Source organism: Desmodus rotundus, chromosome 7, assembly GCF_022682495.2.
Source record: "Desmodus rotundus isolate HL8 chromosome 7, HLdesRot8A.1, whole genome shotgun sequence".
In the NCBI taxonomy this organism is placed as follows: Eukaryota; Metazoa; Chordata; class Mammalia; order Chiroptera; family Phyllostomidae; genus Desmodus; species Desmodus rotundus.
In genome coordinates, this window is record NC_071393.1 from 94483582 (window position 1) to 94496794 (window position 13213).

General features: G+C 35.8%; 1 protein-coding gene across 1 annotated transcript in view; it reads right to left on the reverse strand.

Moving 5' to 3' along the window:
* The window catches only part of CLPX (caseinolytic mitochondrial matrix peptidase chaperone subunit X), a 32561-nt gene that overhangs the window by 15287 nt on the left and 4061 nt on the right, over positions 1-13213 (reverse strand). Inside the window, exons 2-5 of the mRNA XM_024567520.3 lie at positions 9952-10112; positions 8684-8801; positions 2574-2728; positions 781-940 (exon numbers count right to left, since the gene is read on the reverse strand). Of these exons, the coding sequence (XP_024423288.2) occupies positions 781-940; positions 2574-2728; positions 8684-8801; positions 9952-10112 (594 nt within the window). The remainder of the gene's footprint in view (positions 1-780; positions 941-2573; positions 2729-8683; positions 8802-9951; positions 10113-13213) is intronic.

The window sequence follows — 13213 nt, forward strand, 5'->3', positions numbered from 1 at the left end:
CTATAGGCCTAAGTAAGAAATCACGGCTCCATGGCCAACAGCAACAACAGAACTTTAAAAATTTACATTTTACTCTACTCGATTTTTTTATACATTCTATTAATATAACACACATTATTGTCCACAGTAAGTTGAGATTACATAGTGTATTGGTACGTTAGAATCTAACATCAATAGCAATTATATTGATACTTTGAATCACTTACAAATTTGCCCCTAACCTTGAGCACTGCAGCTGGGGCCCAAAGGAAAGAGGGAAAGAGTGGTATCCGTGTTCTGCAGGAATTACCTGTCCATACAGACGACTCAGATGAAATTCTGGGTCCTGAACGCACAAGAGCACTCAGGGTCCTGCAGAGCACTGCACTGAGAGGGCCATGGGGGGCTGGCTGTGGAGAGGTCTCTAATTTAAAGATGATGTCTCAATCTCTACCCCAGGGACTCTCAAACATTTTTCACTGAGACCCTTGGTAAGAAATACCTTTACCTCTGTGACTCGGAACCCATATACATACAACTAAAAGCAAGTTTTACGAAATGATACTTAACTACAGTTAATGTACTCTGGTATTTTCTATTCATATCTATTAACTTTTTAAAAAAATGCTGTTGGAAACCTACCAAAATCATTTCATAATTCACTAAAGAGACGTGACCTGCACTTTGAAAAATGCTGTACTATGCTAAAAGTACTTTAAGGCAAAAGCAAGGAGTTGCAATAAAGATTACTTCTAGGCATAGTAATCTCCAATAATTTTGGACAATTATCAAAACACTAACCTCTAGGTGTTAATGATGTCTGCTTCTCAACCTCTGCTTGCTGCCTCAGGTTAGCTGGGATATTATTATATATTCTCTTATAATGATTGTACACAGCAACTGAAAGCACCTTCTTAGCAAATGACTGGCCAACAACATACTTGTCGAGGTAGTTATAAATCTGAAAAATAATTAGGTATGAATAATTTAATATCAGCTATCATAAAAACATATACATTAAAAAGTTATATACTAAACATATTTGGTTCCAGTTTTAAATGTGAACAAAGACTCACCAAAAACAAAATGCCAAGGGCATGATACATTATATAGCAATGATTCAAGGCCCCAAACCCTAAATGTACAAAAACACAATGTATTTGGTTCTCTAGCCTAACAAAGTATCACTGTCCTCTTCTAGTGCTACTAGTGCTAGTTCCAATTCTATAAACAACGCCATTGATGCTAATTTTTAAAAGTTAACATTAAAAACACTTAGAATACCTATAAATGCCACGGGAGTCTAAAGGTATCATCATTAATGTAATTCACTAAAATTAATCCTTTCTACACCTTTGTCAATCATATGAATAATATTCTTCACAAAGACAATGTATTATAAAATTACCCTTTTCAAAAATAGGCATTGTATAATCAAAAGCCATTATACTACCAGTATCTATGTATTTTAATTATCGCAGACATTTAGCTTTTTTCTCAGATATTAACTTTAAAGGTACTTATTTACCTACATGGCAATATAAAAGCTTTATTCTTAGAAGAAACTAAAGCTCCATTCAATACTTGGATATTGCTAGCAGCTTGGAACCTGGGGTAAATTCCTTCAGCTTTCAGTAAATAGAAATTAACTGTTGATATTCACCAACTCTGGAAAATAGTTAAATTGCCTAATTATTTTCTAGAATTTTGACTTGGATGTCTAAAGTCTACACAAATTGCTGAAGACTTAATCGCTGTATTTTCTATTACATTATTTATTTTTACACTACAAATTCTTTAGTTCTTGACCATATGCATTTTATTATGGTTTAAAAAAAATCTTCCTTTCTCACAAATTACACTCATGAATTATCTGCACAGCACAGTTGGATGAAGAGAGGTATCTAAGCAGAGCAGAAGGAAGCTACACTGAGGCAGAGGGTGAGAAATAATCAAAGAGTACAAACATGTGAAACATGGCCAGAACTCAGGGTGCACCACCCAGGAGCTCCCTGTTCTCAGAGAGTGCACACCAAGCACCCACCCATTGGGGCTGCTTGTAAATTGTTGTGTTTCATACAGCCAAATCACATCTGTCTGAAACTCCTGGAAAGAGCCCATACCACAAAGGCCACAGTACTATAGAGGAGAGTGCTGGTAGCCTGGCCTTGAAAAACTTACTCACTTACATTGTTAGCCTGAGGCTGTTTTACCATAAAGTAAACTAAATTAATGGGGAGGGGCAGGGATTGCAGGCTGATGTTATTTAGGTGCTCAAACTAACAAAAATAAATCCATAGTTGCTCTATTTTAAGGTTATCATTTTAGATTAATTTAGTAGTAATGCTATTTTAACAATCATCCAGCCTCCTTTCATTGCTACTGAATATAGTAATCATTACATGGGGAAAAAAAAGCAATGGACTCTATACCTAAATTCCAAGTATCAAATACCAAAAACAATTTAGCCACATATAGTACATATTAATTACTTACAATATATGTTTAGATACTAATATTAGGGTCCATTATAAACTGCAGAGAGGGAAAGCAGTGAAATATTTTCTAGATAAAACGCCTGTAAGACTTCATACCTTCTTGGGGGGAGGAGGTGGTTTCTGTTGGAATGCCAATTTCACAGCTTCTGCTGCTGATTCAGGTTCTTTAATTATGCTCTTCTTTGAGTCAGCTTCAGATAGTACAACAAAAAAATGATGACATTTTTCACACTTCACAAAACGGGTGGATGCTGTAAAAGAAAAGAAAGGTCAGCAAAGAAAAAATAAATAATTCAAATAGTATTTCACCTCAGAGACTCACTGCAAATGCAAACTATGTACTTTACAAAAAGTAGGCCTGTAGCTCACTCCACTAGCCGCAACAAACAGCCTAGTGTACATCAAAGACAGATGATAAAGACAGATGAGTTCAACAAGCTATATTTTCTTCACTTCCACTGGGTTCTTTCATTTCATGTTGTAACTCATTAAGAGAAAAGATTGAAAGTCTTTCAACTTCCCAAGCACTGAAGTTAATTTTTAAAACTACCATGATAAGAATATTACATAACTGTTTATTGAAATATGTAAAAAGGTTAAATACAAGTACATTAATCTATTTTCCCAACATTTTATTACAAGCAATTTTAAGCATACACAGAAGTTGAAAGAGAGAAATCTATTTTAATCCCTAAAAATATAAAATAGTATATTCTTTAGATTCTTTTCAAACTTATGAGCATTTCATAAAACCTTAACTTGGTAAAAAGATAAAATTATTTCATACCTTCCTTACTTTCATCTTTAATACTTCTACTAATTTCTATTTCTTTGACCTAAAAACCACCAAGAAACTAACAAAGTAACAACATAGCCATATTTACTTAAAGATAATCATACAGCTTTTGAAAACTACACAAGGGCAGTTAAAAGTGAGGGTAATAATGATTTCTTGCCCAGCTGGTATGGCTCAGTGGATTGAGCACTGGCCTGCAAGCCAAAGGGTTGCCAATTCAATTCCCAGTCAAGGCATATGCCTGAGTTGCAGGCCAGGTCAGGTCCCCAGTGGGGAGCGCACTAGAGGCAACCATACATTGATGTTTCTTTCCCTCTCTTTCTCCCTCCCTTCCCCTCTCTCTAAAAATAAATAAATAAAATCTTTTAAAAAATAAACTAGGGACTACTTACCTAAAGAAAATATCAAGCTATTCCAAGTACCTTCAATTACCCCAAGCCCAAATACATTGTCACCATTTCCCATCAATGGAAAAGAGTCAATGCCTTTATTTTATGATGCACCAGATTACAATTGTTAGTGATGGTAAACAGGGCAAGGATTAAAGGGCAGAGAAGCCTGATTTAGTTCAGGCTGTAGGACAAGAAAATCTGGCCCGAGAACACACAAACAAAATATTTTTCTAAGGAAATTAGGTCAAAGGGAAAGAGATTAAATACGAACAAACCACATCACTCTTTGCTTACTGTTGAAAGGTTGCTAAATTCTACTTGAATATTTGCAATACAATTTTACATTGAAACGTATTCAACATATACCCAAGTTCAAAGATAAAATTTATTTCTCAAAATGCTATTAAAAAGAAAAGCATTGACGTGGCTGGTGTAGCTAGCTCAGTGGATCGAGCGCTGGACTGGGAACCAAAGGGTCTCCTGTTCAATTCCCAGTCAGGGCACATGCCTGGGTTACAGGCCAGGTCCCCAGGAGGGGGCATGTGAGAGGCAACCACACTTTGATGTTTCTCTCCCTCTCTTTCTCCCTTCCTTTCCCCTCTCTAAAAATAAATAAAATCTTAAAAAAATAAAATAAAAATTTAAAAAAACAAAAGCATTGCAATGCATATTTTTACTCCTAAAAATTAAAAGCAAAAATCTAATTGTGTTAAGTTAGAGGGGACAAATAACCCTCTTTATTTTTTTTAAGCCTCTTTTCTCTAAATGATTATTACAAGTATCCTATATTCCTTTATATACAGAATACTGCTCCCAATAAGCAAGCTTGTATAGTATGCCAACAAGAATACCTTAGTAAAAGCTTTTCTAGGAGATTTGTTTAAATGAATGTTTTTCATGATTTTAAACAAGTTTCAGGGTCTAACATAAAATCTCCAAACCACTGCAGGAAAGTTTAATTCCTGCCCTATGAGACATGTAAGTGCAGTAAGGCTTCAAAAACTATTATATAGATAAAAATAAAACTAAAGGCTCTAACTTAACATGGGGAGACTATTCATGTTTGACAAGTTATTTTTTTAATTGGCTAAAGAATAGTATATCTTAGTCATTATAATCAAAACTTCCTTAGATATTATTCTTATTTCAATTTCTGATGATTTTCTATATACTCATAATGGTATCTACAAAAACAGTATTTCAACAAAATTAAGCAAGAGTAATACCACTATAAGAAAACATAAAAATTATTACAAATATACTTGTAAGATTGACTGTACAGCAAGGTTCATGAACTAAAAATAGTTTTTACATCTTGGAAAAAATGACAATGAAAGTTATATGAAATTCAATGTCCATATACAAAGTTGTACTGAAACACAGCCATCCTCACTCACTCACACTGTCTGTGGCTGCTTTTGCACTACAGTGACAAATGAGAATAGCTACAATAGAGACCATACGGCCCACAAACCCTAAAATATATACCGTTTGACCTTTTATAGCAAAAGTTTGCTGACTCCTGCTGTACACTATTTAAAGAACGTTTAAAAAAAAACAGTTAAGGACTAGACCTATATGCATTAACATGCATAGCTCTCAACATGATGAGATGGAAGGAAAAAAGCAATTTGCAACAACATGAACAATATGAATAATACCATTTATGCTTTTAAAAAGTTTTGTTTGATGAAGATATACTACAGAAATATATCTTTAGTTCTATCTGTAATGCTCTACTTTTTCATAAAGGGGAATATATACACATATTCCTCAGGTAATTAAAAATAATTAAAAATGACAAAAAAGTAGACAATTACCTAAACAGGTCATTCACAAAAGAACTATAAATGACCAAAAGCACATAAAAAGATGTTTATGAACTAATAACTAAGTAAATATCGATTCAAAAAAAATGAATAACCTGAAATCAAACAAAACACTTTAGAACTAGGATGACCTAATTTTCAGTGAGTAGACACAGAAAATCCACTGCATTCAAAAGGGATGCATTCTGAAAAGACTTTCATTATGCAGCAACAAAACCAGAGGAGGAGGGCCCAGTCTCACTGCGGGGCCTGTTACTCCTCAGTAGTAAAGATCCAGAGGACAGGGACATCTGTGAACTTTCTGAGCCTGGCAGTGTCTGACTCCACAGATGTGTGCCTCCTGAGTTATGTGTAAGTACATACTCTTCTTTTACTCTTTCCTTCCACAGCCCCTCCTCCACTGGAACTCCCAAAGGAAACACACCACCTCACAACTGAGTTGATTAGTGTATAGTGTTTTCCACACTTGGTCGCACTGTTATATTTGCATATTCTAGAATCCTACCCAACATCTACAGAATCTCAATCTCTAGGAAAGGAGGGAATCTATGGTTAACAATCACCCTCAGTGTTCACTTAATCACTGTTAAACAACACTGCAGTGACTTGGCAGGTTTTGAAAACACTGCATAAAAGAAAAATAAACTTTATCTCAAGAGAACCTAGTTTACCCCTAATGAATTCTAGTTGGTAGAAATGTATGGGATAGGGACTTCTGAATAGCAATTCTTCACTGCTCTGTGTGACCTTAGACAAGTAACTTAAACTTGCTCATTTTCAGCTTCTTCGCTGATAAAAATGAGGATATTCTCTGTCCTGATAAAAATAAAACTGTCAGCCCTGGCTGGTGTGGCTCAGTGGATTGAGTGCTGGCCTGTAAACCAAAGGGTTGCTGGTTCGATTCCCCGTCGGGGTACATGCCTGAGTTTCAGGTCAGGTCCCCAGTGTGAGCCCGTGAGAAGCAACCAATGGATGTATATCTTGCACATCAATGTTTCTCTCCCTCCCTCCCTTCCCCTTTCTCTAAAAAATACAAATAAATAAAATCTTTAAAAAAATAAACACAGAATAAATAATCCCTGGTTTCCCTACAGCTTAATGGTCACATGCTTGAAAACTCACAAATTTGACCCTGTGATCTCTCATTCCCTCTGCTCTCCCCCACCCCCACTCCCCAATCCCATTCTGCTCTGCCATGCTGTGCCCTGAAGATACCTGCCATCTGCCCCAGCAAGAGGCTTTGCTGGGCTCTTGGAGCATGCCACTGCCTCAATCAAGGGGTCTGCATGGGCAGCAGTCTATGACCTGTACAGCACCTGCGATTATACAGTACCACCTGTGGAGAAAACCCTTGTGGAAACTGACAAGGGTTTTCAGATAGTTCTTCCTTCTCGGTGCTATGGAAGAGTAGCTCCATGTTCTGGCATGGATGCGAAACACTTCATAGATGTAGGAGCTGGCATCATAAATTGTTGGGAACCGCCCTGCCTGGTTTCAGAAACTGTAACCCCTCATGGCTAAGGCTGAGTAAAAAGACCTCAGAACCATAAGTCAGTTAGGAGACAAAACTTATCTCCCTGGCAGGGGCATTGCCTCTGTCCCCTTTCACTTCACCCTGCCTAGCCCCAAGTGATGACTGGTTAGCCAATGATGGGTAAGATTCCTCAAAGGAGGGACGACCTAAGACAGGCATGGTCTTGAAGGGGCCCTCAGGGAAGGACTTGGGGGGCAACAGAAAAATGGGGTGATGGACCCTCGTCCCTCAGCTTTGACATAGCCTGAGTCCTCATTCTGTCAGCAAGAAGTCTCCTCATCTCTTGGCTGCCTTACTTCCCCTCCCTAACTTAAGCCTGAAACAATGCCGGAGGTGGGTATGGCCCTGAGCCTGAAAGGGCGGGTTCCCTAGGGCAATCAGGCCTAAGAAAGAATACATAAAATCCTGTGAAACCTGCTTTGCTAAGAATGCCCTCAATTTTCTGATAAGGGTCCATGCATGGAGTTTGTTCCCCAAAGTTTTATGGCCCTTTAGCTATCTGACCCTGACTCTAAATAAGCCCTCACAGTTCTCTGAATGTTATCTATTGCTTAATCACTATTGCCTGACAATGATTGAGCTTTGTGTGTGTGTGTGTGTGTGTGTGTGTTCTGTATTCCTATGCAAATTAACCCAATAAAAGCCCACTGAGGAAAAGGCTCCTGGCCCTTCTCCTTTGAGAGATTAGCCACCTTTCCTCCCCAAGCAGATCATGTCTTGGTGGAATTATTCTCATCTGTGGTGTGAGGAGGCAGGGGGCCTGAGGGCGGAGCCCCCCCCAATAAAGATTATAGAGAAAATATTGTTGTTATACTATTTAATTTTGGCAAAGTTTGAAGTAAAAAAGGGTGACCAAACTGCACAGCTCATTTGTGCACCAATTTTTTACCCAGAAATAGAGGAAGTTTGAGATCTGGACAACACTGAAAGGGGTTCAGGAGGTTTTGGTCCCACTGTAAAGAGTGAAAATTTATGCCAAGAATAGAAAAATGAAAAAATGTACTTTTTTTCTTAAAAATAAAGACTTTTTCTTTACCGTTCTGCACTTCTGTAAACTTAATAGCTTTAGCTTCTAAAAATATTTGGTTCTCTTACATTAAGGAAAGGGTACTCTGTTGGGATCACATAGAACTTTACTCTCTTGTATTTTTCTACATTTGATTGTTATAAAAATCTGCATGGTAACCTAATACAGTTTCCTTTTCAATCAAATGACAATCAATTACAGATTCTCCCCACCCCAGAACTGTATTATTTAATTCACTAAATGCTACCCCTTCAACAACTTATTTTTCGATTACTCTGTAAATCATAAGCAAAGCCTTTCATTCAATAAATTTGAATTCTTTCACAGATTACTATACAAACTGAACTAAAAGACCATAAAAAGGTAAAATTAAAAAAATTCATAAAACCCAAATTTAAAATAAACACACATAAGCAAAATAAAGAAGCAAGTAGTTTTCTTAAATTATCTCTTATACCACAGTGCAAAATATTACCAGTCCTGGGGAACTTTAGTATCTGGTGAACATAAGAGAGAATCATGTATGTTCAGGAAGAAAATAATCCTGGTTTACATAATTTATATATTTCTATGCAGTTAACAATTTATAGGACAAGTAGAGAAAAAGAACAACAGAAGTAATACTTACACACAAAGGTCTCTACGTGTGTGCACAAGTCGCCACATTTAGGACAACGCAGCTGGTTTCCACCTTTCCCAGAATTCCCAGAGCCCGATTTTTTACTGCTTCCCTCACTCACTGATTTCTAATGTTTATAGAGAAGGAAAAAAACAGAGTGTCAATTATTACTTTCAGGCAACCACTTCATATGTAAATTTAAGTAGAAACAATATAGTTTATAATTAATCTTCTAATTTTTACAATTTCTGGAATGGAATTATTCATATAATTTATATCTCTACTATTGGTGGCACATGTAGGTACGTGCCAGCATGTATAATAAATAGTTTTCTTTCAATGACTCAGTAAGAACTAGGGGGAAAAAATTACTGTAAGTAAAAAACTACATTTCAATAAAACTGAATTGGGAGTCATTATCATGGCAAGTAGCAATTCTAAACTTTCTTGAATCTAACTTTTTTCATCTCTAAAATGAAGTTATCACCTACTTCAGGAAGTCACTGTTAGGATTAAGTCTGAATATGAGGGCACCAAGCATTTGTCTCACATATTAACTCAAACGTCAGTCAAATTCACATAATAAAAAAACCTGATAATAATTCACTGACCCAATACAACCACCGATCATCTACTTGCTAGCTACAGAGTAGCCCGGCATTGTCGCAGAGATATCCAAGATTTTTAAGTAGAGGATTTAGTGGGGTTTACCCTAAGTATATTATGAGTTATAAAAGTTGTGTGAAAGGAGGAAATGATGGCTATTCCTAAAATTCAACCCTATAGACTGACTGCATGGGTTATTTAAGCTTCTTTACCACTTCAGGATGTTATGTTTTTTTTTTTAAATCCTTGCCCAAGGGTGTATTTATTGATTTTAGAGAGAGAAAGAGAAACATCAGTGTGAGAGAAAAATATCAATCAGTTGCCTCCCATCCACTCCCCAACTGGGGATCGAACCTGCAACCTAGGTGCGTGCCCTGACCAGGGCAATCCTCTGGTATACGGGACGACACTCCAAACAAATGAACCACCTGGCCAGGGCTGGGGTATTAAAAATTTTAATTACGGCTTACTAAGTGTAATGCTTATAAACCTATTTTATAGTTCAAACTGAAACACAAAATAAAACTATACAAAATTCTCCAGATTTCACATATTTCACATTTCCCATGGAAAATATATAAACCAGTGGGATACTGAGTACTATTATTACATTTAATTGTTTAAAGGAGGGAACTCAAGTATGTGTACAAATGCCAATAAAGATAAAATACCTTATTTCCATCTCCAGAGCCATCTTTACTTATCCCATCTTTTGAGGCTAAGTATGCTGGTGTTTCTGTAAAGGTTCTAAAAGGAACTCTTCGTAGAATCTGAGTTTCAAAGGTCCCAAGCCTTCCTAAAACGAGTATATGTACACGACCACAAGAAATACCTGAAAATATGATAAAATGTATTAGTCCATACATCAAATATTAACATTCTTTCAATAAATCCCCTGGAAACAAAAATTCCTTAAAAAAAGAGCATAAAAGAGACTGAAAAAGCTGTAATTCTCATAGTAGTAGCACAAATTGGTAAAGAAAATAGTGACACCATCAGAGGCAAAGCCCGCTCAAAAACGGGTCAGATTTGGGCCTTGGACAGACTCCAGGTCAATAATGGTGTTTTTTTCTTCCAAGACCTGTCCTTTGGAAGTGAGGAAAGATCATCAAGGTCGTAACAATGAGTGACTCTTTCAAAGTTTGAGATAAGTAATTCAATATCGGCCTCATTTGTAGGGGGAAAAGACTTTTTATGTCCTATATTCTTATATTATTTCTACCAATGAGAATAAGCAATTGACATGAATCCTTATCTGTCTCTTTGGTATACTGGGGTAATATCCACAACAGTAGAAAGAAACATCAAATGTTCTTTAAAAAGTTAATGTGCTGTTCGTTAAAACACACATTTTAACATACGTTAAATGTTTTAACACACGTTTTAATGATTTCAATCCTACAGAAAGAATATAATTCGGTAAATACTGTGTAACCACCATCCACCATTCTGCTTTCAAAGATTTTTAACCTTCTAATATAAAGTTAAAATTCCTTTAAAGAATATAGGTTATTATTTGGTGAACTTTTTCTGTAAATGACCAGAGTAGTAAACATTTTCAGCTTGGTGGGCCATGCAGTCGCAGTCCCAACTACTCTGCCTCCAACAGGAAAGTAAATGTAAATAATATGTAAGCCAATAGATATGACTAGATTTAGTACATGGGGTCACTGTTTGCTGACCACTGGTTTTTCTTCTATAAATACAAAATAAACCCCAAAATAAATTATAGTCAATGGCAAAAGAGCCATACTGCATACAGTAAGGCGGCATTTACCAAGCCAGTCTTTAAAAGTGTTTTCTACACAAGAAAATTGAATGGTTCTAGGTAAAGCAAAATTCCATAGATTTCAATACTAAAGGATACTCAGAACCTTGCATAAGCTAATGAACATTAATGAATCACCAGGAAAAAAGTTTCCCACCAGTTTACCAGAGTGCTGTTTCTTAACAGCAATAAGGTAAGGTAATAAGGTAAGCAACAAAAGGGGTGTGTGTGTTAATGTTAATATTTAAATAATTTAAGAAACTGGTTTTTGCCTTCATTTTATTCCCTGCAAAATTCTCAACTCAGGCTTTAAATTTTTATTTCTACACCTGTTAAAACTTTTAAGAGAGCATGCACATAGGTATGTATTGCATCTAAAGGCAAAAACTGGTTTAAATTGATCTCCTTCAAACAAGTCAAAAACAATGGCTTAATTATAACTGGTTTTATTAATTTCAACTTTCCAACAGTGTATAATATTAGAACAACTAGTTTCTTTAGTTATTTATTACCCGAGGTCAGCAATTTTCAACCAGTATGCCAAAAGAATTTTAAAAACATGCAACACCAAAAAAGAAAAAAAAGCAGTTATCTGAATATTTAGTCAGGGGCACTGACCTCTTCTCCCTTAGACTGTCAAATTTAAAAAATGACAACAGCCAACACAATAGCAGTCTGGTATGAATGCCATCTTGAACCATAAATATATAAGCCATATAATTGCACCTTATTGGTCATGTTGCATAATAAGGTTGCATCTGATTGATTAACTCTTGGTACCAGAAATCCTTATATACAAGAATAAGCATCTGACTTTTTAAAAGGTCACTTTGGAGCAAAAAGGGTAGGTAATTACTTTCTTTTTAATAAATCAATCAAAATTATACTTACTTTTTGTCAGATCAGCAAAAAACATTTTTTGGTGTGCCACAGAATTTTAGTAATTTAGTTTGTGTGTGCCCCGAGATGAAAAGATTGAAAATCGCTGCCCTAGGCCATCACCTGTTCCACAAAGTACAAAAATGAAACCACCAAACTTCTCAGAAAAGATACGAATAAGAACCAAATCGTCTCATCTCTATATAAATTTACAAAAAATAGCAAAAAAGGTTTAAGATTTAGGACACCCCAGTCCCTAACCCATAAACTGTAAAATTTTGCTTAACACTATTAAGCCTGAATATTTAGGGGGGAAAATAACTACATTTTATGATTTTAAGTAACGTTTTCAAAATACATTTCAAATTTTCTCAAGCATAGCATTTCCATTTTTTGCAGTAAATGACAATAGCCATTATTCTCTCATTAGACAGTTATGGTAGTTCATACATTTTTTATTGTTTTTTTTTTTTAAATGTTTTATTCTTTAGGGAGAGGGGAAGGGAGGAAGAAAGAGGAGAGAAACATCAGTGTGTGGTTTCTCCCGTACGCTCCCAACGGGGGACCTGGCCTGCAACCCAGGCATGTGCCCTGACTGGGAATCCAATTGGTGACCCCTTCGTTCACAGGCTGGCACTCAATTCACTGAGCCACACCAGCCAGGGCAATAGTTCATAAATTTTAAGCTAAATATTAATGTTTTTCCAAGAACATAATATGATTTAAAGACTATGACAATATAAAAAAGCAAGTCAAAAAAAATTATTGGGGGAGAGGGACAGACGAAATCATGAATGCAGACAGGTATGAACATTGAGGCTGGGTGAGTTATCTGGTGGTTCATTGTTCTATTTTGTGTGTGTTTGAAAACGTTCATAAGAAAGGTAGCAAAATAAAATTATAATCTATATAACAAGTATAACTTTTTAATTAGGCCATTACAATGTATTCACAAAGAAAACTACAATTATAACAAAATTATGTGAGGCTATTTGAACCTGGATGTTTGGAACAAAATAACCCTGTATTATCACAAACGGTATATTATTTCCCATTTACAATGAAATATATCTTTTTAAATAGTGTAAACAATTTATAATATCTAATATCATTAGCAAATAAGCTGAAAGGAAGTTATCTTCGGGAATTTAAGAGAAATAAAAATTACAAACATAATCCTTTTAAAGACTATTTGAACAGAAAGAAAAATAAGTCCTTCCCCTTAAATAACTTGTCAAGTTAACATATGAATGCAAATCATACAGTCACCACAGAAAATACTACCT